This window comes from Pleurodeles waltl, chromosome 10, assembly GCF_031143425.1.
Source record: "Pleurodeles waltl isolate 20211129_DDA chromosome 10, aPleWal1.hap1.20221129, whole genome shotgun sequence".
Classification (NCBI taxonomy): Eukaryota; Metazoa; Chordata; class Amphibia; order Caudata; family Salamandridae; genus Pleurodeles; species Pleurodeles waltl.
The window spans coordinates 1,084,756,620-1,084,781,401 of record NC_090449.1 but is presented as its reverse complement, the minus strand read 5'-3'; the positions used below and the strand labels follow the sequence as shown (position 1 = coordinate 1,084,781,401).

At 47.5% G+C, this 24,782-nt stretch overlaps 1 protein-coding gene across 6 annotated transcripts in view; it reads right to left on the bottom strand.

Annotated features, from left to right (window-relative positions):
• The window catches only part of LOC138262284 (NXPE family member 4-like), a 505,255-nt gene that overhangs the window by 231,705 nt on the left and 248,768 nt on the right, over window positions 1-24,782 (bottom strand). For all 6 annotated transcript variants that reach the window (XM_069212184.1, XM_069212182.1, XM_069212183.1 and 3 more), the window contains one exon: window positions 20,488-20,593. In XM_069212184.1, the coding sequence (XP_069068285.1) occupies window positions 20,488-20,586 (99 nt within the window). In that variant the 5' untranslated portion in view covers window positions 20,587-20,593. The remainder of the gene's footprint in view (window positions 1-20,487; window positions 20,594-24,782) is intronic.

Below are 24,782 nucleotides of genomic sequence, written 5' to 3'. Positions count from 1 at the left end.
TAATGTCATCCCCCTCCTTATAAGGGGGAACTATCTTGTGCAGATTCCTGGAATCATGCTCTTTTGCAGGATGACTATGGGGAATACTGCTGCTGCCACCATGGGTATCTAAACCCAACTTCTGTCTTTCCTTCTCTAATTCTAAAGACTGTCTATCCAAATCCAGCTGTTGCTTCTTGAGCTTCAGTCTGGTTTGTTCCACTCTCAATCTATTGAGCTCCCTTTCTAACAATCTGTCATCAGGGTGGGTGGGAGGGACATTTCTAGATACAGAGGTATGATGGGAATGAACAGAAGGAGACCTGTCCCTTACAGAGGGCACCCTAACAGCTTGGCTAACAGTATAATGTGAGAGCACACCATCAGTATGGTGTGATTCAACCTCTGTACCAACTATGCTAGACTGTCTAGTAATGGGCAGGCTGAGAAGTTTCTTTCCTGAATCTTTTCCTGGGGGAGTCCCTGGATCAGATTGAGAACCATTAGCTACTTTTTCACCAGATTGGGCACTTATGGCCTTATCCTGTACTCTAAGCATGTTAATTAACAGTTCTAAGGAAGGATTCTTCCCTACACTCAAACCTCTCTCTATGCAGAGACTCCTTGCTCCTTTCCAGCTAAGGTGATCATATGCAAGTTTGGACAGTTCAACATTTTTTCCTGTGCCAGACATTTTTTAGAGAGAGTTAAAGTGATAGAAAAAGAGAAAAAAGTTTTCAGAACTTTTTGGAAAGACAGAAAAAAACTTTTTAAACTTTTAAGAACTTTTTGAAAGTTTTAGAAGTACTTTTCAGCACTTAGAAAAGAGTGAAAAGAGGAAATGCAAAACTTTTTGGCTATGTGTATATACACTGACCTTGTTTTGTATATTTTTCTCTTATGAAAAGTACAATGACAAGAGTGGTAAGTAGTCTCAAGCACTTATCCCACCACTGCACAACCAATGTAGGAGGCTGGACTGGCTTGTAGTGAGTACCAAGGGGTACTTGCACCTTGCACCAGGCCCAGTTATCCCTTATTAGTGTATAGGGTGTCTAGCAGCTTAGGCTGATAGATAATGGTAGCTTAGCAGAGCAGCTCAGGCTGAACTAGGAGACGTGTGAAGCTACTACAGTACCACTTAGTGTCATATACACAATATCATAAGAAAACACAATACACAGTTATACTAAAAATAAAGGTACTTTATTTTTATGACAATATGCCAAAGTATCTTAGAGTGTACCCTCAGTGAGAGGATAGGAAATATACACAAGATATATATACACAATAGCAAAAATATGCAGTATAGTCTTAGAAAACAGTGCAAACAATGTATAGTTACAATAGGATGCAATGGGGAAACATAGGGATAGGGGCAACACAAACCATATACTCCAAAAGTGGAATGCGAACCACGAATGGACCCCAAATCTATGTGACCTTGTAGAGGGTCGCTGGGACTATTAGAAAATAGTGAGAGTTAGAAAAATAACCCTCCCCAAGACCCTGAAAAGTGAGTGCAAAGTGCACTAAAGTTCCCCTAAGGACAAAAGAGTCGTGTTAGAGGAATAATGCAGGAAAGACACAAACCAGCAATGCAACAACTGTGGATTTCCAATCTAGGGTACCTGTGGAACAAGGGGACCAAGTCCAAAAGTCACAAGCAAGTCGGAGATGGGCAGATGCCCAGGAAATGCCAGCTGCGGGTGCAAAGAAGCTTCGTCTGAACAGAAGAAGCTGAGGTTTCTGCAGGAACGAAAAGGGCTAGAGACTTCCCCTTTGGTGGACGGATCCCTCTCGCCGTGGAGAGTCGTGCAAAAGTGTTTTCCCGCCGGAAGGACGCCAACAAGCCTTGCTACACGCAAATCGTGCGTTTGGCGTTTTTGGACGCTGCTGGGGCCCAGGAGGGACCAGGAGGTAGCAAATTGGACCTGAAGAGAGAGGGGACGTCGAGCAAGACAAAGAGCCCTCACTGAAGCAGGTAGCACCCGGAGAAGTGCCAGAAACAGGCACTACGAGGATGCGTGAAACGGTGCTCGCCGAAGTTGCACAAAGGAGTCCCACGTCGCCGGAGACCAACTTAGAAAGTCGTGCAATGCAGGTTAGAGTGCCGTGGACCCAGGCTTGGCTGTGCACAAAGGATTTCCGCCGGAAGTGCACAGGGACCGGAGTAGCTGCAAAGTCGCGGTTCCCAGCAATGCAGCCCAGCGAGGTGAGGCAAGGACTTACCTCCACCAAACTTGGGCTGAAGAGTCACTGGACTGTGGGGGTCACTTGGACAGAGTCGCTGTATTCGAGGGACCTCGCTCGTTGTGCTGAGAGGAGACCCAAGGGACTGGTAATGCAGCTTTTTGGTGCCTGCGGTTGCAGGGGGAAGATTCCGTCGACCCACGGGAGATTTCTTCGGAGCTTCTGGTGCAGAGAGGAGGCAGGCTACCCCCACAGCATGTACAAGCAGGAAAACAGTCAAGAAGGCGGCAGGATCAGCGTTACAGAGTTGCAGTAGTCGTCTTTGCTACTATGTTGCAGGTTTGCAGGCTTCCAGCGCGGTCAGCGGTCGTTTCCTTATCAGAAGGTGAAGAGAGAGATGCAGAGGAACTCGGCTGAGCTCATGCATTCGTTATCTAAAGTTTCCCCAGAGACCCTAAATAGCCAGAAAAGAGGGTTTGGCTACCTAGGAGAGAGGAAAGGCTACTAACACCTGAAGGAGCCTATCAGCAGGAGTCTCTGACGTCACCTGGTGGCATTGGCCACTCAGAGCAGTCCAGTGTGCCAGCAGCACCTCTGTTTCCAAGATGGCAGAGGTCTGGAGCACACTGGAGGAGCTCTGGACACCTCCCAGGGGAGGTGCAGGTCAGGGGAGTGGTCACTCCCCTTTCCTTTGTCCAGTTTCGCGCCAGAGCAGGGGCTAAGGGGTCCCTGAACCGGTGTAGACTGGCTTATGCAGAATTGGGCACATCTGTGCCCAACAAAGCATTTCCACAGGCTGGGGGAGGCTACTCCTCCCCTGCCTTCACACCATTTTCCAAAGGGAGAGGGTGTCACACCCTCTCTCAGAGGAAGTTCTTTGTTCTGCCATCCTGGGCCAGGCCTGGCTGGACCCGAGGAGGGCAGCTGCCTGTCTGAGGGGTTGGCAGCAGCAGCAGCTGCAGTGAAACCCCAGGAAGGGCAGTCTGGCAGTACCAGGGTCTGTGCTACAGACCACTGGGATCATGGAATTGTGCCAACAATGCCAGGATGGCATAGAGGGGGCAATTCCATGATCATAGACATGTTACATGGCCATATTCGGAGTTATCATGGTGAAGCTACATATAGGTAGTGACCTATATGTAGTGCACGCGTGTAATGGTGTCCCCGCACTCACAAAGTTCAGTGAATTGGCTCTGAACAATGTGGGGGCACCTTGGCTAGTGCCAGGGTGCCCTCACACTAAGTAACTTTGCACCCAACCTTTACCAGGTAAAGGTTAGACATATAGGTGACTTATAAGTTACTTAAGTGCAGTGTAAAATGGCTGTGAAATAACGTGGACGTTATTTCACTCAGGCTGCAGTGGCAGGCCTGTGTAAGAATTGTCAGAGCTCCCTATGGGTGGCAAAAGAAATGCTGCAGCCCATAGGGATCTCCTGGAACCCCAATACCCTGGGTACCTCAGTACCATATACTAGGGAATTATAAGGGTGTTCCAGTAAGCCAATGTAAATTGGTAAAAATGGTCACTAGCCTGTCAGTGACAATTTGGAAAGAAATGAGAGAGCATAACCACTGAGGTTCTGATTAGCAGAGCCTCAGTGAGACAGTTAGTCACTACACAGGTAACACATTCAGGCACACTTATGAGCACTGGGGCCCTGGGTTACCAGGGTCCCAGTGACACATACAACTAAAACAACATATATACAGTGAAAAATGGGGGTAACATGCCAGGCAAGATGGTACTTTCCTACAACTTCAAAAATCCATATCTCCAAAAGTACTTAACCAATTTTGATAATCTTGGTGTTAAAATTATATAAAAAATTGAAGTATTTTTTATAAATTGGTCTCAAGTTATTCTTTTGAGTGTGTGAGTTATAAGATTGATACTGTGAGTACAACAAATGCTTTGCACTTCTCCAAGACTGGCCTAACTGCTCAACCAAGCTACGATAAAAATTAGAGCATTAGATGATCTAGTTTTTACCTCTGTAAACCAATGTATGGTTGCCTGGACCCTAGCTTTGCACACTACATAGAGGGCCATCCACCTACATTGTATACTCAATATGTTGTGGTTGTTCATGTTTACTTCTCTAACTTTCACAATCCTGATTTTGTTATTCCTTATTATCCTAATCATTGCAGCTCATTGATTACGCACCATAGGAATCAATGGAAGGTCACCTTTAAAAATACATATAAAATCACACAATTGCTACAAAGTTCTCCTTTTGGAGGTTGGCTGAGGTCGTCGGTGGACACACTGTGCCAGCTGGAGAAGTTCGTCCGACTCCTGGTTACGGCGGGAGCAGCAGGGAAAGTTTTCTGGAGCTGGTGCAGGGCCACTGTGAGGGACCACTTGGAAAAGGTCTGTGCAGGTAAGTTTAGAGGTGGTTCCTTGGGGTCACCTTGGAGTGTCAAAGTTGCAAGGGGTGAGGGACCCTTAGGGCACAGCAGGTTCTTCATTGCAGGGCACAAGGAGGCTGGGTGCAGAGCGAATCTGGGAGCCAGGAGCTGTGCACAAAGATGTCCTTTGGATCTGGAGGTAAATCACTTTAAAGTTCACTTACAAGACAATGGGGGCACTCCGATGGGAGATCCAGACTTTTGCAGTCCCAGGCGGACTGGTTTTCTTGGTGTCTGGCGTAAGTGTCCAGTACCAGTGGTATTGGTACGGTTCAGCCACTGGAGGGTGCAGTTCCACCAAACTTGGAACACTTGCAGGGTTTGTCTTTGTGGTTGTTGGTGTGTTGTCGGGTCTGGCTGCAACTTCCGGTTCTGGGCTTAGCAGCCAGTTAGTGAAGTGACCCTCACTGAGTTGCTGGTTTCTTCTTTATGCAGAGTGGTACCTCTACTCTGGAGGGAGTTCTTGGGCGATTGGCAATGCCTGGAGGTCCTCTGGGTTTCTTGAGGTCATTCCAGTTGTCCTGCTGCTCCTCAGCAACGTTTGTCAGGTCCTGGATGCATCAGGCAGGGTTTGAGCCTTTTCTTTGTGCAGCAGGTCCACAGCTCTCGTGCCTTGGATCTTCTTTCTGTTGGTCTTCTTTGTGTACTTCACATCTGATTTCTTGGTCTAGGGATGTCCACTAAATTCTGAATTTAGTGGGCGTTTTAGGGGTATCCTGGTAGTGTCCAATGGGACACTTACCTTTGGGTGGCTACACCCACTATAGTGACTACTTCCTGTGGGAAGGGTCACTTCCCTAACCCTGATTGGCTATTTTCCTTCCATCTAAGATGGAGGAAATGAAATGGAGTGTCAAACTCACAGGCAACACCTTAGGACTGGTGCATGCCAGGTGGGACCACTCCTCTTACGCTTTGTGTGGTTTCCTGCCTTTGCTCGTGCCAAAAGTGGGGATTTGCAAAGGGATTTTCCATCTGCTGCTAGCAGCAGGTCTGGGGGTCGAATTTCATAGGTGGCAAGCCCTTTGACACTCACCACCAGGGAAGTGCACATTCCTGCGGGAGGGGGTGTTAGCACCTCCACCTAGGAAGGGCATTGTTTTACAAACCAAACAGTAAGGGCTCTCCCCCAAGGGTTTGTAGATTAGGTGTCTGGAGGTGGCAGGCTGGATAGAACCAGTCAACAACCATGCCAGGGTAGTTAGCTTTTGCAGGGGCACCTCTAAGGTGACCCTCAGGTACATTTAGGGATAAATGCAATACTGGTACCAGTTTGGATTTATCATTATGAGTTGTTTGATACTAAACAACCCAGGTTTCAGAGTGGCCATCACATAGCTGGGAAACTCGTGTTGACCAGTGTCCAGCACATGTATTAAAATGGCTGATCTGTTCACTCACTATGTCCCAGGTTTGGCAAGGACACAGTGGGAACATATTGCTCATGCAGCTATACCCTCACATATAATATGGTGCACCCTGCCTTAGGGCTGTAAGGCCTGACAGAGAGGTGTCTTACCCATAGTAAATGCAGTGTATGGTGTACAGGGCACACATGAAGTGTGCCATGTCGAGTTTGTGTTTTAAGTTTGCACCAGGACACTCATCCTGCTATTGCAGTGCTGGGTGCATCTGAATGCATGGCCTTACAGTGTGGTACAATCAGTGCTTCTGCCCTCAGGGGTCTAGTCATAGTACCCCATGCCCTGGGCACTTAAGTACCCTTTTGCTAGGGACTTATAGTGGTAGCTAAGGGTGTATCCAATTGTGCTAATGCATTATCACAGTTTTAGGGGAAGCGCTCTGGCTCAGGGAACCTGGTTAGCAGGGGCGCTGGGCACTACGATTTCTAGGCTACATCAAACACCAGTCAACAAGTAGGCCTAACTATGTCAAAAAGAGGTCAAGTCTCACATACAGTTCCTATCTAAAAGCCTAATCTCTAGCCCCTAAGCAAGAGCATGGCGATGTAAGCCAAATGTGCCCATACAGTGTTCAGGAGAAGCATATCCCGCCCCGTTTACCTGGTACGAGGTCATGCTGCCAGTCTCCAGATCCGGATCCGTGGAGACACAGCAGCTGAGGTCTGGAACGCCCTCTGATGCTCACTGTCCTAAAAGATGTTTATATAGTGGACGTGTCTATGCTCAGACACCAAAGCCTGACACGGGTACGTACCTAAGCGCTGGACTGTTTACGCAGTCTTGGGGCCAGCAATACAAAATACTACTCTGTGTGCCTTGCTTTCTGTTCTTGTAATTCAGAGGAAAGAACATGATGCAAAGTATGTCATCCATAGCACTAATAAGGATGTCTTCACAGAATAGCTGTTGATAATGGAATCAAAACAATGCCACTAAAGGAGCAATAATAAAATGAATACAAATTAATACAGAAATACCGAGCCTTAATAGTGAGTAAAAGGGAACAGGCTGTAAGCCTACACTAAGCTATCCCTGCACCCAAGCAACGAACTAAAATGGACCCAAAACAATTTCATTATATTTACGTAGCATTCTGCTGCACTCATAGAAAGAGCAAAATGCCAGACATGATTGTTTATGTGTGGGAAGGTGTCCCTTTACTGCACATAAACAATCATTTGAAAATGACACTGTCACTTCTGTGTGTGCTGCATTCTGCAGCACACACAGAAGTGCCAAATTGCCATTAGTGATTGTTTATGTGCAGGAAGGAACACCTTCCCGCACATAAACAATCCCACCCCTCAATGCAGACATCCTTGCACAATGGTGCAAGGATGCCTGCATTGGAGCTAGGCAGCTCAATTTAGCGCCAGCGCACGGGACAACACAGGGGTGCGCCGTATTCAATTAAATACAGTGCTTCCCTGCGTTGTGTAAATGACAGAGCGCAGCACTGCCAATTTTGGCGCAGCGTCACGCTCCTTCATTTTCCTTTAAATATGAGCCTATGTCTGTTGCAGAGACTTTGGGACAGTCCAGTATCACAGAGGCCCAGCACCCCACTCTTCCCCCCAGAAGGGGAATGCCTAATGTAGTTTTGATATACAGGTACTTTTTTTAGACACTGGCTTGAGTTTAGAACAGAGGTTTTTTTTCAAGAGACCAGTTGTCTTTTATCTGGAGGCTTGGTGAGAAGGGTAATCTTTATGAGCCTCATAACAATTCTATGGGCATACCTACAAAAAAATTTGTGGTCGAAAAGGCCTGATTCTCAGAATTGGGCCTTTTGAAACCATAAAAATGCATTTTTAAATATTCAAAAGTACAAATTGTAACACATTACGAATCATAATTTGTGTTAGCAGAGTGATTAGGGTGTCCCGCCCAAATATAGAGAGCCTCATTTGCTAGAAAATGGTGCAGCATGGCACCAAATTTGGGTGCGCTGCTCTGTGCCACTTAAAAAATGCAGGTATGTGCTGTATTTAAGACAATACGGTGCACCCCAGTGTTTTACCTATTGCTGGCTCTAAATTTTGCTGCCTAGAGCCAATGCAGACACCCTTGCACCATTGCACACAGGGTGTTTACCATGGTGTGTTCTCAACTATGGAAGCACATTGTCACACGGCCTGCAATGGCAGTCTGCATAAGATTGGTGCTGGGCCACTCAGAGTGGAACAAGTGGTGCTGCAGCTCTGAGGGGCTCTCTTTAGTACCCATGCCCTAGATAACAGGGGCACCATTTACTAGGGACTTATAGGGAGCTGAAGGGCCTAGTCACTTGGGGATCAAGTGACCGGGTGTCTTGTTTTAGGGAAGGAGCACTGGTGACCTGGTTAGCAGGAACCCTGTGCATTTCAGTTGAAGTTGCATCTAAAAACCAGGCACTAAATGGGGGAGAGGGGGTGTTGCAACCAAGCCCAGCTCCCTACACAAGCCCCCCAGCCAACAGGCCAGGAGACTCAGCCAAGCCTTGGAGAATCTTCCTAGTCTGTCAGGAGAGGAAGAGTAAGGGAGCAGGCTGCATGGTTGCAGGGCCTACTCCGCCTCACATGCAACTGTCTAGGTCATTTCCTTTGGGAAGCTGACCTTTCTCAACAGTGTTAGGACCCCATTTAGAATGCTCTTCTGTTGGTTGTTCCTTTTTCTTGGGATGAGAGGTAACCACCTCTGCTATGCCTATCTTAGCCAGGGCAACCCCTAGCTTACCCAAAAAGGTTACCCACAAATGGAGTAACCCCACCATGACCAACAGGGTCGGGGGGCCTAGGCTGCTATCTGACATGGAGTTGGATTTCCATGCAAAGGACAGTGCAGTCATAAAAGCTGACACCCAGCAGAGGACACTGACAGCTGTCAGTGCCCGGAACCATACCTTTAGCTCTTCACTGACAAGTGAAGGGGCTAAGTTACAGATGTCTTTGGGTTCAGGGTGGCTGTCTGCTGGTTTAGAGTGGGGGAGTTACTACATCCTGTAGCAAACACCCTTCTTCCACTCTCTTTTCTGTTAGCGCAGGAGCCACCAACTCAAGCTTCACAGTTGCCTAACTAGCCAGGACTTCTTGTGGGCCAGGCTGGGCTTCACCAATGTCAACTTTGGAGTTCTTCTTCACTGGAGCAGCATCTCCTTGGCCTACTGGAACTTTAGCTAACAGTTGCCCTTCATTCCTACTCTTCTTTCCTCTCTTTTTCTTTCTCAGGCCTACTTGCACTCACTGCAGGGGCAGCACCTCCAGAATCCTTAGGAGAGGGTTGGCACTGGACCAACTTCTCATTTGGGTTCTGATCAACCTCTGGGAGGTCTTCTTTACCACAAGTGTGAACGTAAGAAGTCCACTGCTGCAGAGGCATTCACACAGTCTTACTGCACATGATATCTTAGACTCCAGTGCACAGGCAAAAAGCCATCATGTGATATAATTAACAGTGCATTCATCAGATGCCTGTCCTGTGGGCTGATCCAAAATAAGAGTGATACTTAAAGAGGTGTGACACATTTCCACAGTGTGGTGCAAATTTATCATGGTTTTGCATCACCCTTGCAAGGGGGCTCAAGGGCGACGCAAAACCTAAGTGGGATTTATCAAGGCATGCAAGGCCATCTTGCGTGGCTTGATAAATCTGGAGTAACAAAAGGCAGCGCATATCAGTGCTTTGCTTTACTCTGCCCCAGGGAGGTGTTCCTTCGGTGGAGCGTGGCTGTTCCCACGCATCCACCATTGAATTTCGGCACATTCCCAGATTTACTGACATCGGAAGCCTGGGAATGTGTCACAATGCTGTGATGTCCACGGGGACCGCAACAAAGAGAGAGATCTTTATTCCTCCTTGTTGTGTCCTCTTCCTAGGTCTGCTGCGTTCGTAGCACACGGAAAAAGTGGAACCTGCATCTGAGGATTGTTTTTGTGCAGGAAGGCTCGCCTGCCTGCAACAAGGCCACCCTTGCACCATGGCGCAGGGGTGCCTGCGTTGGCCCTGGGCAGCAGTTTCTGCGCTGGCACAAGGACAGGGCAGGAATGTGCTGTACCATGTTAAATACGGCGCATTCAAGCAGCGCGGTGGCTTGCTGCGCTGCACTGCGTGAGATAATGATCAATCTGCCCCTGCATCCATTTACGATGGGATGATTCAACGTCTCATTCACACTTCAGCAAACCAATAGCTAATGAAGTCTAAACTGCAGCTCATTTCTATTTTTAATATTTTGTTTAGTATTTTTTTTTAGATTACATTAGCTTCAAGAGACAGCTACATTTGTCTCAAGACCAGACCTCGAAAGGAATAGGAGGGTGGTTCAGAATCACCAAAATGGTGGTCCATCCGCTCTATTTACTGTCAGGAGGACCGTCAGGTTCACTATGAAGGAGCTCCCAGCAGAGCCCGGTGGTGAGGGACAGAAAAAAGCAAATAATTACTCCCACACACTTGGGAAAAAATCCCTTGGTGTGGGGGGCATCCATCTTTGGTTTTTTTTAATAGCAAACTCCCTTGTTAAGAAGAAAAAAGTTGTTATAGTTTCGTTAACAGCCACCAACAGGGATGGTGGCTGTAGGAAAGTAGCCTCTTTCTAGCCTTGTTACCCTCACTTTTGGCCTGTTTGTGAGTATATGTCAGGGTGTTTTCACTGTCTCACTGGGATCCTGCTAGCCAGGGCCCAGTGCTCATAGTGAAAACCCTATGTTGTCAGTGTGTTTGTTATGTGTCACTGGGACCCTGCTAGACAGGACCCCAGTGCTCATAGGTTTGTGGCCTATATGTGTTCCCTGTGTGCTGCCTAACTGTATCACTGACGCTCTGCTAAGCACAACCACAATGTTTATGCTCTCTCTGCCATTAAAATTGTCACTGCAGACGAGTGACTAATTTTACCAATACTCATTGCCACGCTGGAACACCCTTATAATTCCCTAGTATATGGTACCTAGGTACCCAGGGTATTGGGGTTCCAGGAGATCCCTATGGGCTGCAGCATTTCTTTTGCCACCCATAGGGAGCTCAGACAATTCTTATACAGGACTGCCACTGCAGCCTGAGTGAAATAACGTCCACGTTATTTCACAGCCATTTTACACTGCACTTAAGTAACTTATAAGTCACCTATATGTCTAACCCTCACTTAGTAAAGGTTAAGTGCAAAGTTCCTTAGTGTGTGGGCATCCTGGCACTAGCCAAGGTGCCCCCACATTGTTCAGGGAAAATTCTCCGGACTTTGTGAGTGCGGGGACACCATTACATGTGTGCACTACAAATAGGTCAATACCTATATGTAGCGTCACCATGGTAACTCCGAACATGGCCATGTAACATGTCTAGGATCATGGAATTGTAACCCCAATATTGGGGGACAATTCCATGCATCCCCGGGTCTCCAGCACAGAGCCCGGGTCCTGCCAAACTAACGTGCTGGGGTCTCCACTGCAGCTACTGCTGCTGCCAACCACTCAGACAGGTTTCTGCCCCCCTGGGGCCTGGGCAGCCTGGTCCCAGGAAGGCAGAACAAAGGATTTCCTCTGAGAGAGGGTGTTACACCCTCTCCCTTTGGAAATAGGTGTGAAGGGTCTGGGAGGAGTAGCCTCTCCTGGCCTCTGGAAATGCTTTGAAGGGCACAGATGGTGCCCTCTCTGCATAAGCCAGTCTACACCGGTTCAGGGATCCCCCAGCCCTGCTCTGGCACGAAACTGGACAAAGGAAAGGGGAGTGACCACTCCCCTGACCAGCACCTTCCAGGGGAGGTGCCCAGAGCTCCTCCAGTGTGTCCCAGATCTCTGCGATCTTGGATGCAAAGGTGTGAGGGCACAATGGACAGCTCTGAGTGGCCAGTGCCAGCAGGTGACATCAGAGACCCCTCCTGATAGCTGCTTACCTTTCTCAGTAGCCAATCCTCCTCTGTGGGCTATTTAGGGTCTCTCCTCTGGGTTATTCCTCAGATAACGAATGCAAGAGCTCACCAGAGTTCCTCTGCACTTCCCTCTTCGACTTCTGCCAAGGATCGACCGCTGACTGCTCCAGGACGCCTGCATAACCGCAACAAATGTAGCAAGAAGACTACCAGCAACATTGTAGCACCTCATCCTGCTGGCTTTCTCGACTGTTTCCTGGTGGTGCATGTTCTGACGGTTGTCTGCCTCCACCCTGCACTGGAAGCCAAGAAAAAATCTCCTGTGGGTCGACGGAATCTTCCCCCTGCTAACGCAGGCACCAAACCTCTGCATCACCGGTCCTCTGGGTCCCCTCTCATCCTGGCGAGCGTGGTCCCTGGAACACAGGAGCTGGATCCAAGTGTCTTCGACAGTCCAGTGGCCCTTCTGTCCAAATTTGGTGGAGGTAAGTCCTTGCCTCCCCACGCCAGACAGTAATCCTGTGTACTGCGTGAGCTGCAGCTGCTCGGGCTTCTGTGCACTTTTGCTAGACTTCCTTCATGCACAGCCTAGCTCAGGTCCCCAGCATTCTGACCTGCATTGCCCAACTCCCTGAGTTGGACTCCCATGTCGTGGGACCCTCCTTTGTGACTCTGAGTAAACCGCTATCCTCAGATCTTCTAAGTGCCTGTTCAGGTGCTTCTGTGGGTGCTGCCTGCTTCTGCGTGGGCTCTTTGAGTTGCTGAGCGATCCCTCTGTCTCCTCCTCCAAGGGGCGACCTGCTGGTCCTTCCTGGGCCCCAGCAGCACCCAAAAGCCTTTACTGCAACTCATGCAGCTAGCAAGGCTTGTTTGTGGTCTTTCTTTGCAGAAACAACTCTGCATCCTCCAGCTCGCTGTGGGACATCGTCTGACCAAAAGAGAAGTTCCTGGCACCTTCCTTTGTTGCAGAATCTTCAGATTCTTCCACCCGGAGGCAGCCCTTTTGCACCTTCATCCAGGGTTTAGTGGGCTCCTGCCCCCCCTGGACACTTGCATGACTCTTGGACTTGGTCCCCTTCCTTTACAGGTCCTCAGGTCCAGGAATCCGTCTTCAGTGTTTTGCAGTCAGTTGTTGTCCTTGCAGAATCCCCTATCACGACTTTACTGTCTTTCTGGTGTAGTAGGATAACTTTACTCCTACTTTTCAGGGTCTTGGGGTGGGGTATCTTGGACACCCTTAGTGTTTTCTTACACTCCCAGCGACCCTCTACACACTACACTAGGCCTGGGGTCCATTCGTGGTTCGCATTCCACTTTTGGAGTATATGGTTGGTGTTGCCCCTAGGCCTATTTCTCCCTATTGCATTCTATTGTGATTCTACATAGTTTGCACTACTTTTCTAACTGTTACTTACCTGATTTTGGTTTGTGTGCATATAATTTGTGTATGTTACTTACCTCCTAAAGGAGTATATCCTCTGAGATACTTTTAGCATATTGTCACTAAAATAAAGTAGCTTTACTATTAGTAACTCTGAGTATTGTGTTTTCTTATGATATAGTGCTATATGATATAAGTGGTATAGTGGGAGCTTTGCATGTCTCTTAGTTCAGCCTAAGCTGCTCTGTTATAGCTACCTCTATCAGCCTAAGCTGCTAGAACACTACTACTCACTAATAAGGGATAACTGGACCTGGTATAAGGTGTAAGCACCCAAAGTACCCACTACAAACCAGGCCAGCCTCCTACATTGGTGGTGCAGCGGTGGGATAAGTACTTGCAATTGATTTACCACTTTGTTACTTGTAATTTGCGCAAGAAAAGCTTGCTCCAATCTTACAGCATATATAATATATACCTAGAAACAATTTTCTAACTTTCCTAAAAGTTCTGTTTAACTTTGCAAAAGTTTTTAAAAGTTCTGAAAAGTTTGCTTCTTTTCTCGAAAAAGTTAGCTCCGTTATTCTATTAACTTTTTACTCACTTTCCCAAAACTTTTTTCTTTCAATATGTCTTCTGTAGATCCTACCCCTAGAGTTGTGAAAACAACATATGAGAATCTAAAATGTAAGTTTGAGGGGTCTCTGTATTGAAAGAAGTTTAAGGATTGGGAAGAACCCCAATAAGGAGTTCCTCTTAAACAGACAGGAGAAGAAGTAGAGGATAACTCCAACCAGGAAATCTCAGAGGAGCATGATGACAATCCTGGGGAGGGCCCTTCCACATACCTATCTGGCAACAAGCCCCCTCGTATAACTGGTAGTGGGAAGGGTTCACACACAAATAGGGCTCCCTTCACCCCTAGAGGCCAGGTCACTAGAATGGCCCCTATTAGAGATAGATCTGCCTCTGCACACTCTCATGTTATCTCTGTTTCAGAGGCTTCACACAATTCTAACCCTGAGGACCAGTCCCTAGATAGGGAACTTGAAAAGCTGAGGTTAGAGGAGGCCACACTGAAGCTAATGCAGCAGCAGTTGGCCTTAGACAGGGAATCCTTGGCTGTGGAGAACGAGAGGCAGGGTTTGGGGTTAGTTCCCCATGGTGGTAGCAGCAGTTTTAGAAATACAAATGTTAGGGAACCTTCATTTGAATCTAGGAATCTGCACAAAGTTGTCCCTCCTAACAAGGATGGTGATGACATCAACAAGTGGTTTGCTGCACTTGAGAGGGCCTTTAAAGTTCAGAGGGTCCCTCATGTATAGTGGGCTGCTATCATTTGGTTATCCTTCTCTGGCAAAGGTGGAGACAGACTTCTTATTGCCAGAGAGGATGATGCAGATAATTACCAGGTTCTTAAAAATGCACTCTTGGATGGTCTAGGCTTAAACACTGAACAGTACAGACTTAAGTTCAGGGAGACCAGAAAGGAGCCATCACAGGACTGGACAGACTTTGTGGACTGTTCTGTGAAGGCCCTAGAAGGTTGGTTACATGGCAGTAAGGTGACTGATTATGAAAGTCTATTTAACGTGATTCTGAGAGAGCATATCTTGAAGAATTGTGTGTCTGACTTGTTACATCAGTATCTTGTGGACTCAGATCTGACCTCTCCCCAAGAATTGGGGAAGGCAGACAAATGGGTCAGAACAAGGGTGAACAGAAAAGCTCATACAGGGGGTGACAAGGATGGCAAGAAGAAAGATGGTGATAAAATCTCAGGACAAGCATGGGGATAAAAGTAAACATAAAGATCCTTCTTCAGGTCCAAAACACTCCCCTGGGGGTGGGGATACAACTTCTTCATCTTCTTCAAACTCTTCACACAATCAGAAAAAAAACCTTGGTGCTGTGTGTGTAGAAATAAAGGCCATTGGCCAGGGGATAAGTCCTGCACAGGTAAAGGCCCTGAGCCTACCACCAGTGCCCCTATCAGTAGTGGTAATAGTGGTGGGACTACTGGCAATAATCAAACTAAAGGTGTAGTTGGGTTCACTTTTGGGACCATAATAGAAACTGGGGTAGACAGTACCAAGACAGTTTCTGTCACACCTAGTGGCATTGGCCTTGCCACCTTGGCTGCTTGTCCCCTTAACATGGATAAGTACAGGCAGTCAATCTTAATAAATTGTGTTGAGGCCCACGACTACAAGGACACTGGTGCCAGTATCACTTTGGTGACTGCACAACACCTCCTTGGACAGAAGTAACAATTTGCTGATGTCAATAACTCCACTCAGGCTCTCCCTTAGCTGTAGTTCAACTTAGTTGGGGTGGAGTTACTGGCCCTAAGCAGGTGGTGGTATCACCTAGCTTACCTATAGATTGTCTCTTAGGGAATGACCTAGAGGCCTCAGGTTAGGCTGAGGTAGAGTTTAGGACCCACGCATCTATTCTGGGTAATCCTGAGGAATTGCTTCCTCTCATTTCTGGGGAAATGAAAAAGCAAAGGAGAGAAAAAGGCCAGAAATCTCAGGATCCCTCTCCACCAACAGGTAGGAAGGGTATCAAAGTATCCCTTCCCCACCCTGCCATTCAGGATACCATTCCTGTGGTGGGAGAAACCTCTCCTGGGGTGGAACCTGTACCTAAGGAACCATCAGCTACCACAGCTGGACTCCCAGAGGTAAAATTACCTCTCTGTGAAACTACTAAACCAGATGTGCAAAACTGCATAATTTTAGTGAGAGGAATTCCAGGGTACTGGTCGTCACCTTGGAAGCAGGGGAGTGACACCGTCACTACATGGGAGATTTCATCGGTCCTTCTGGTGCAGGATGAAGAGAGGGAGTCCCCAGAGCGTGCACACCGTGGAAACTGTTGTAGTTGCTGACTTGGAGCTGAGGTTGCTGAAGAAAAGTGTCTCTTGTAGACACTTTGTTGCAGTTACAGGGTTTCTTGGAGCAGGCTGCGGTTGATCCGAGGTCAGAAGAGTCTGAAGTTGTTGCAGAGTATTCCTGAAGGAAACTTGCAAGCAGAATCTGAAGAGAACCCACCGGAGAGACCCTAAATAGCCCTGAGAGGGGGATTGGCTACCTTATCAGGTATGGACCTATCAGGAGGGATCCCTGACGTCAACTGCTGGCACTGGCTACTCAGAGCCCTCCAGAGTGCCCCCACACCTTGCAAAGCAAGATGGCTGAAGTCTGGGACACACTGGAGGAGCTCTGGGCACCACCCCTGGGGTGGTGATGGACAGAGGAGTGGTCACTCCCCTTTCCTTTGTCCAGTTTCCTGCCAGAGCAGGGGAAAAGGGGTTCCTGAACCGATATAGACTGGTTTATGCAAGGAGGGCACAATCTGTGCCCTTCAAAGCATTTCTAGAGGCTGGGGGAGGCTACCCCTTCCCATCCTGTAGCACCTATTTCCAAAGGGAGAGGGTGTAACACCCTGCTCTTAGAGGAAATGCTTTGTTCTGCCTTCCAGGGATTGGGCTGCCTAGACCCTAGGAGGGCAGAAGCCTGTCTGTGAGCTGGCAGCAGCTGTAGCTGTATGCAAGCCTCAGAGAGCTGGTTTGGCAGTACTGGGGGTCCATGGTGGAGTCCCCAGGATGCATGGAATTGGCTCCCCAATACCAGATTTGAAATGGGGGACAATTCTATGATTTTAGACATGTTACATGGCCATATTCGGAGTTACCATTGTAAAGCTACATATAGGTATTGACCTATATGTAGTGCACACGTGTAATGGTGTCCCTGCACTCACAAAGTCTGGGGAAATGGCCCTGAACTATGTGGGGGCACCTTTGTTAGTGCAAGAGTGCCCTCACACTTAGTAATTTGCACCTTACCTTCAGCAAGTGAAGGTTAAACATATAGGTGACTTATAAGTTACTTAAGTGCAGTGAAAATGGCTGTGAAATAACATGTGCATTATTTCATTATTTCACGCAGGCTTGCATGGCAGGCCTATGCAAGGGTTTGTCTGAGCTCCCTATGGGTGGCAAAAGAAATGCTGCAGCCCATATGGATCTCCTGGAACCCCAATGCCCTGGGTACCTAGGTACCATATACTAGGGACTTATAAGGGGGGTGCAGTATGCCAATTGAAATTGGTAAATGAAGTCACTGACCTACAGTGACAAATTTAAAAGCAGAGAGAGCATAAGCACTGAGGTTCTGGTTAGCAGAGCTTCAGTGACACAGTTAGGCACTACACAGGCATTCATATTAGGCCACAAACTATGAGCTCTGGGGTCCTGGCTAGCAGAATCCCAGTGAGACAGGCAAAACATACTGACATATAGGTTTTTATCTATGAGTACTGGGGTCCTGGTTAGCAGGATTCCAGTGACACAGTAAAACACACTGACACACACTCACAAACAGGCCAAAAGTGGGGGTAACCATGCTAAAAAGAGGCTACTTTCCTACAATGTCTATTTTTGAAGTTTTGTTTCTGGAGTTCCATTGAAAGCCCTTGTCCCTGCCAGGTAGTAAGAGGCTGTCAGTGGTATTGGTGTCTTTGAGAGCCCCACCATGGTGGAGAGGAATGTGTATGATGTCTAGCATAACATTTGTAATGTAACACTATCCTTCCAGTATGATATATTATGCCTAAACAATGTTTAAAACATGTCACACATTGTGCATGTGCTGTGCCGTGCAGCACACACACAATGTGTGAGCTGTTTGGTGACATAAATATATTTCTCCAACTTTGCGCCTGCCTCAAGGTGGCATTATTTTTACACAAAGATGGATCCTTATGCTGGATTGTCCAAGTACCACCACTGCAACCTTGACAGAAAGAGATGCAAAGCAGTCCAAGTACTGTTTTTGCTGAAAATTGCACTTTTCATGTGCAAAACCATTTTGCACTGGAAAGTAAATACCCTTTCAAGACTCTGCACCACTTTGCATCACTTTTTGTGGCTTTGCCGCAGTGTAAACTCTTGATAAATCTGCCCCACACATTCTTAATTCAATCTGAGGCTAGTTCGGTTTGGAAAGCTTTCTTAAAAGATATAATAGAGTGACCTGTGGAGAATAAGATTCTTTAGAACTTGTCCACATAATGAACAGGCTGTGGGAAGTTAAAAATGTGCAAAAACTAATTCTGAGACATTAAAACAATAAAAGTAAAAACAATGGATTTAGATAATCTAAGCAAGCATGAGATGATTACTGCAGACCATGAAACAAAATCCACACGGATTAATAAGGCTGAAACCAAACTACACAATCCTGTGGTTTCCTGTAGCAGAAGAATTACTGATTTTATTAATATATTTAATTAAACTAATTATAGGAAAAATTCCAAAATGGACCACAATATTGACCTATTTGAGGGACCTCCAGTTCTTTAAAGAGAAGAAGATTTCTTGTATGCTTTGCTCCAATGTGTGATATATTCTAATTGAAGGGAACGCTTGAACCCCCAGGTGAGGAGGTATTTTTATCCCATTAGCCCGAAGCAATTAAAACGCACAGCCCTCTATGAATTAGCCCTTGCATTCCACCATGCTTTATATACCGGGCCTCATTTACAAGAACTGGCACATCGCTGCATTGCAGTAGCTATGCGTAAAAAAAACTTACGCAACATCAAAAAAGTTTACAACGCCATGGATGTGTTGTATTTCTAATACAGTGCTCCATGGCGTAGGATGTGTCAGGAATATTGATGTATCCGAGGAAAGGATCCCGCAAGACATCCACCCCAAAACTGACTCATTGCTGAAGTTGGCGTCAGAACTCACACGACTTCAGCAATGCACCAAAAATCTGAGGTGATGTGTCAGTTCAGATTGACACAAGGAGATGAATGTGTGAGGACCAACGTAAAATACTGTAAAATTATGGAATATCACCTTCTACACTTTTCCAATGGGTCCTGGATGTAAGAGATAATGTATGCAGTGTTTCACATTAAAGTGGGAATAGTCTGCTCATGTGTATGCAGAGACCTCAGTATGTGTGACATAGTGAATGACAGTGTAATGTAAGTGAATATAAGCATTTGTTGGAATGTGAAGTGAAAATACATGTGTTACCTACCTTATGTGTGTACTTACCTGTTGTCCTTTGGAGTATGCAGACCTGGACTTGGGGATCAATTCCTCCTTGGAGAAGTGACAATGCTGGCCTGTACTTTGCAAAAAGTACACAATGTCACATTGTCCTGCTGCAGTGGATGATGGGATCATACGTGCCATGGTCCCAGGTTGGTCAAGGGGTCCTACAACATGATTGGCACATGTGCAGACCTACTACAACCAGTGGGGAGGTGCAAAACAGACATCTTCCAGGAGGTGAAGTGACTTCAAATGGCCAGATTCCTTTTTTAAAGACAATGCATCAGTCATTACTCCTGGGTTTTGGAGGGGTAGGAATTCTGACGCATTGCAGGCTAGGCGTGATGTATCTGGAAGAAACGTCAAAGGAGGAAAATCTTTTGGTTGTTGTGACTTTTTCCGACTGCACGCCCACTCTGCATACATTAAAATGTACGTGATGCAGCCGGATCCCGCGCAGGTTTTTTTCAATGCAGGGCCAGGAAAAGTGAAGGATTTGGCAAAATGCGTCACTTTGCAAATATGGAGCTAGCACAGCGCCACTGCTGCGTAAAAAAAATGACGCAACAGTGGCACAAGTTCCTCGTAAATAAGCCCATAGTGCTTGCATCAGTACATTTGCCTCACCTCCTGCTGATAATGCCTCCAGGCACCAGCTCAACAGCACCGGGATGTCTTATATTACTCCCCTCACTCCGTCCCAAGTCCCCCCTCTGTTCCCGCCCCCCCCCCGGCAGTGCTGGCTCTGCCCCTGGGGAGGCAGGGCACGAAAGGTGAAATCAGGGAGTAAGAGAAGAGAAACTTGAGATCAGCAGGGGCTGCCTTAGCGAGTATCCCCAGCTTTAAAGGAGCTTGTATCGGAGAATGTCCCTTTAGCTTTCTGGCAGCCAAGATCTGGAACTCCCTGCCTCACCTGCTTCTCTTTTTGTAAGAAACTAAAACCATGGCTCTTCAGATCTATATAAGGTTAGCCATTCTGGCATCCTTTGCTCTGCACCACGGGAGGGACACCCCAGCACTGGGACTATTCAGCTGACATAAGTACAGGCTTTATAAATCATATTACTATTATTAAGACATGCAGGTGAGTTTCCCCCCTCCCTCTGAAGACCCCACTCTGCACACAGCACACTCCCTCCTTGCAGGCCTCCCCCCACCAGACACTCACCTTCAGAAGTCCTTGCTGAACACAGATGGTGAGAGTAAAAATCACACCAACTGCAAAGACCAGACACCCCTTAAAGCTGGCTGTCACTGAGGTGACCATCTTGTCTCTGTGGAAGGAAGCATAGAAGGGAACAAAGTATTAGAAGCCGAAGCTGAGATCTCTTGTAAGATGCTAATATGAACCAGAGAGCAGGCCCAGGGCACTGAGGAGCATATTTACAAGGAAGTAGCACAGCGCGGCGCCTCATCAAAAATGCAGGGATGCGCCATAGTGACAAAAATACTAGGCACCCCTGTATTTCCCCTAACACTGGTGCTAAATTTAGCTGCCTAGCGCCAACGCAGGGTACCTTGCACCACAGTGCGGGGGTGCCTGCACTGCAGGGATGGTTGTCTGTGTGCAGGAAGGTGACCCTTCGTGCACGTAAACAATCAATACCGGTAATTTGGCACTTCTACAACACACATAGAAGTAGCAAATCTTCATTGTTTAATGATTGTTTATGTGCAGGAAGGGACACCTTCCTGCACATAAACAATCATTCATGGCCTCTTGCTCTTTCTCTGTGTGCTGCAGAGTGTAGCACACATGCAAAAGGCAAAAACATGGAAAACTAAAAGTATTTCTCCTTGCTGCGCCATGCTAACTCCACCCCTGTGGTGTCGTTAGTTTTTTATGCTGCCTCAGATTTACATTTCCTTGTAAATCTGGGGCAGCTTCAAAAGCAATGGGCGATGCAGTGGAACACCCACAGCAACACCACAGCAACACCCACAGCAACACCCACTGTATGCCCCTCTGCCACAGAAAACTGCTTCTGGGGCCATATTTACAAAAAGTGGCTTTGCGCTGCCTTGTAAATATGGCGCAGTGCACAGCATCACCAGAGGGTCACAAAAGTGATGCTCTTGTGGCACTAGGGGCTTGTAAATATGCCCCTGAGTTTCTTACTATCTGTAATACTATTGTAATATATCTGTTTATTCATACGTTTGTGCAAGTTTAAGTCACTACGTGACATAGTAGGATGATGCAAAGTACTCCAAATATGCAAAATGCTTTCAGTAAATGAATTTACTCAAGGAAGAATATCGGACGTGACTTCTCTTCTTGCCAGCTCAGTGCAACTGAGAACAACAGAATTCTCTCTTTCCCATCACAACAACAGAACCTTACAGCAGTCTAAAGCAACAACAGAGCCTTGCAGCAGTCAAAAGCAACAAGAGAACCTTGCAGAAGTCTAGAGCAATAAGAGAACCGTGCAATAGTCTAAAGCAACAACAGAACCTTACAGCAGTATAAAGCAACAAGAGAACCTTGCAATAGTCTAAAGCAACAACAGAACCTTACAGCAGTCTAAAGCTCTCTGTCGGATTTCAGTCATCAGTACTAGTAAACAAGCGCTCTAGCGACCACATGTGTGAGGATAACCTGCCATGTAAATTACAGCACCGGACAAACCACTTCAATGCCCTAAGTAGGCTTGTATAGAGACCAGAAATGTATTGTTCTGGCTCCTAAAAACATTAGGGAAAATATTACAAGCTGCAATTTTTCCTCTTTGAAATATAAACTGAAAGCATGGAATGCTACATGAAAATAGATCAAGGGAAAGTTAATGCTTTCTGGAATATTCCTAAATGTTTTTAGAGCAAATAGAGTCAAAACTGATTATTAAAAACAGAGAGGATTTTGCACACACTGGTTCCAGCAGCCGCTTCGAGTTCTGCAAGACACCCAGACAAGCACACATGGCCAGTGTTGTCTCTGAGAATGGCAGCACTCGCCATGAACCGGAAGAAGACCTCAAATCCAGGAAGGGAAGTATGCTTGGGACAAGGGGTATGGTTTCACCGTTGAAAAGAGGTCTGGTTAGGATAGGTGTCTGCAAGGTGGGTCTGGTTAGGATGAGTGACCGCAAGGAGGGTCTGGTTAGGACAAGTGTCCGCAAGGAGGGTCTGGTTAGGACAAGTGTCCTCAAGAAGGGTCTGGTTAGGACAAGTGTTCTCAAGAAGGGTCTGGTTAGGATAGGTTTCTGCAAGGAGGGTCTGGTTAGGACGAGTATCCGCAAGGAGGGTCTGGAACTGAGGACCTGCAAAGGAAGGAGACCAAGTCCAAGAGTCACGCAAGTGTCCAGGGAGGGCAGGAGCCCACTAAACCCCGGATGAAGGTGCAGAAGGGCTTCCTCTGGGTGGAAGAAGCCAAAAATTCTGCAACAACGGAAGGTGCCAGGAACTTCTCCTTTGGTCAGAAGATGTCCCACGGCGTGCTGGGGGATGTAGAATTGTTTCCACACAGAAAGACTGCAAACAAGCCTTGCTAGCTGCAAGAGTCACAGTTGAGGATTTTGGGTGCTGCCAGGGCCCAGGAAGGACAAGGAGGTCGCCCCTTGGAGGAGGAGACAGAGGGGGCACTCAGCAACACGGAGAGGTCATGCAGAAACAGGCAGCACCCGCAGAAGCACCTGAACAGGTGTTCAGAAGATCTGAGCATGATGGTCGACTCAGCACAACAAAAGAGGGTCCCACGAAGTTGGAGTCCAACTCAGCGAGTTGGGCAATGCAGGACAGAGTGCTGGGGACCTGGGCTAGGCTGCGCACAAAGGAAGTCTTGCAAAAGTGCACAGAAGCCAGAGAAGCTGCAGTTCATGCAGAACACAGGATTACTGTCTGGCGTGGGGAGGCAAGGACTTACCTCCACCAAATTTGGACATAAGGGCCACTAGACTGTCGTGGACACTTGGATCTAGCTCCTGTGTTCAAGAGACCACGCTCGTCAAGATGAGAGGAGACCCAGAGGACCGGTGATGCAGAAGTTTGGTTCCTGCGTTGGGAGGGGGAAGATTCCATCGACCCACAGGAGATTTCTTCTTGGCTTCCAGTGCAGGGAGAAGGCAGACAGCCCTCAGAGCATGCACCACCAGGAAACAGTCGGGAAAGCCAGCAGGATGAGGCGCTACAATGTTGTTGGTAGTCTTCTTGCTACTTTGTTGCGATTTTGCAGGCATCCTAGAGCAGTCAGCGGTCGATCCTTGGCAGAAGTCGAAGAGGGAAGTGCAGGGGAACTCTGGTGAGCTCTTGCATTCGTTATCTGATGAATAGCCCAGAGGAGAGACCCTAAATAGCCCACAGAGGAGGATTGGCTACTGAGAAAGGTAAGCACCTATCAGGAGGGGTCACTGACGTCACCTGCTGGCACTGGCCACTCAGAGCTGTCCATTGTGCCCTCACACCTCTGCATCCAAAATGGCAGAGGTCTGGGAAACACTGGAGGAGCTCAGGGCACCTCCCCTGGGAAGTGCTGGTCAGGGGAGTGGTCACTCCCCTTTCCTTTGTCCAGTTTCACACCAGAGCAGGGCTGGGGGGATCCCTGAACCGGTGTAGACTGGCTTGTGCAAGGAGGGCACCATCTGTGCCCTTCAAAGCATTTCCAGAGGCCAGGAGAGGCTACTCCTCTCAGGCCCTTCACACCTATTTCCAAAGGGAGAGGGTGTAACACCCTCTCTATGAGGAAATCCTTTGTTCTGCCTTCCTGGGACTGGGCTGCACAGGCCCCAGGGGGGCAGAAACCTGTCTGAGGGTTGGCAGCAGCGGTAGCTGCAGAGAAAACCCTGGAAAGTTAGTTTGGCAGAATGCGGACTCTATGCTGGAGACCCGGGGATGCATGGAATTGTCCCCCTAATACCACAATGGTATTGGGGTGACAATTCCATGATCCTAGACATGTTACATGGCCATGTTCGGAGTTACCATGGTGACGCCACATATAGGTATTGAGCTTTATGTAGTGCACGCGTGTAATGGAGTCCCCACACTCACAAAGTCTGAGGAAATTGCCCTGAACAATGTGGGGGCACCTTGGCTAGTCCCAGGATGCCCTCACACTAAGTAACTTTGCTCCTAACCTTCACTAAGTGAGGGTTAGACATATAGGTGACTTATAAGTTACTTAAGTGCAGTGCAAAATGGCTGTGAAATAACGTGGACATTATTTCACTCAGGCTGCAGTGGCAGTCCTGTGTAAGAATTGTCTGAGCTTCCTATGGGTGGCAAAAGAAATGCTGCAGCCCATAGGGATCTCCTGGAACCCCAATACCCTGGGTACCTAGGTACCATATACTAGCGAATTATAAGGGTGTTCCAGTGTGCCAATCAGAATTGGTAAAATTAGTCACTAGCCTGCAGTGACAATTTTAAAAGCAGAGAGAGAATAAACACTGAGGTTCTGGTTAGCAGAGCCTCAGTGATACAGTTAGGCATCACACAGAGAACACATACAGGGCATATACCTATGAG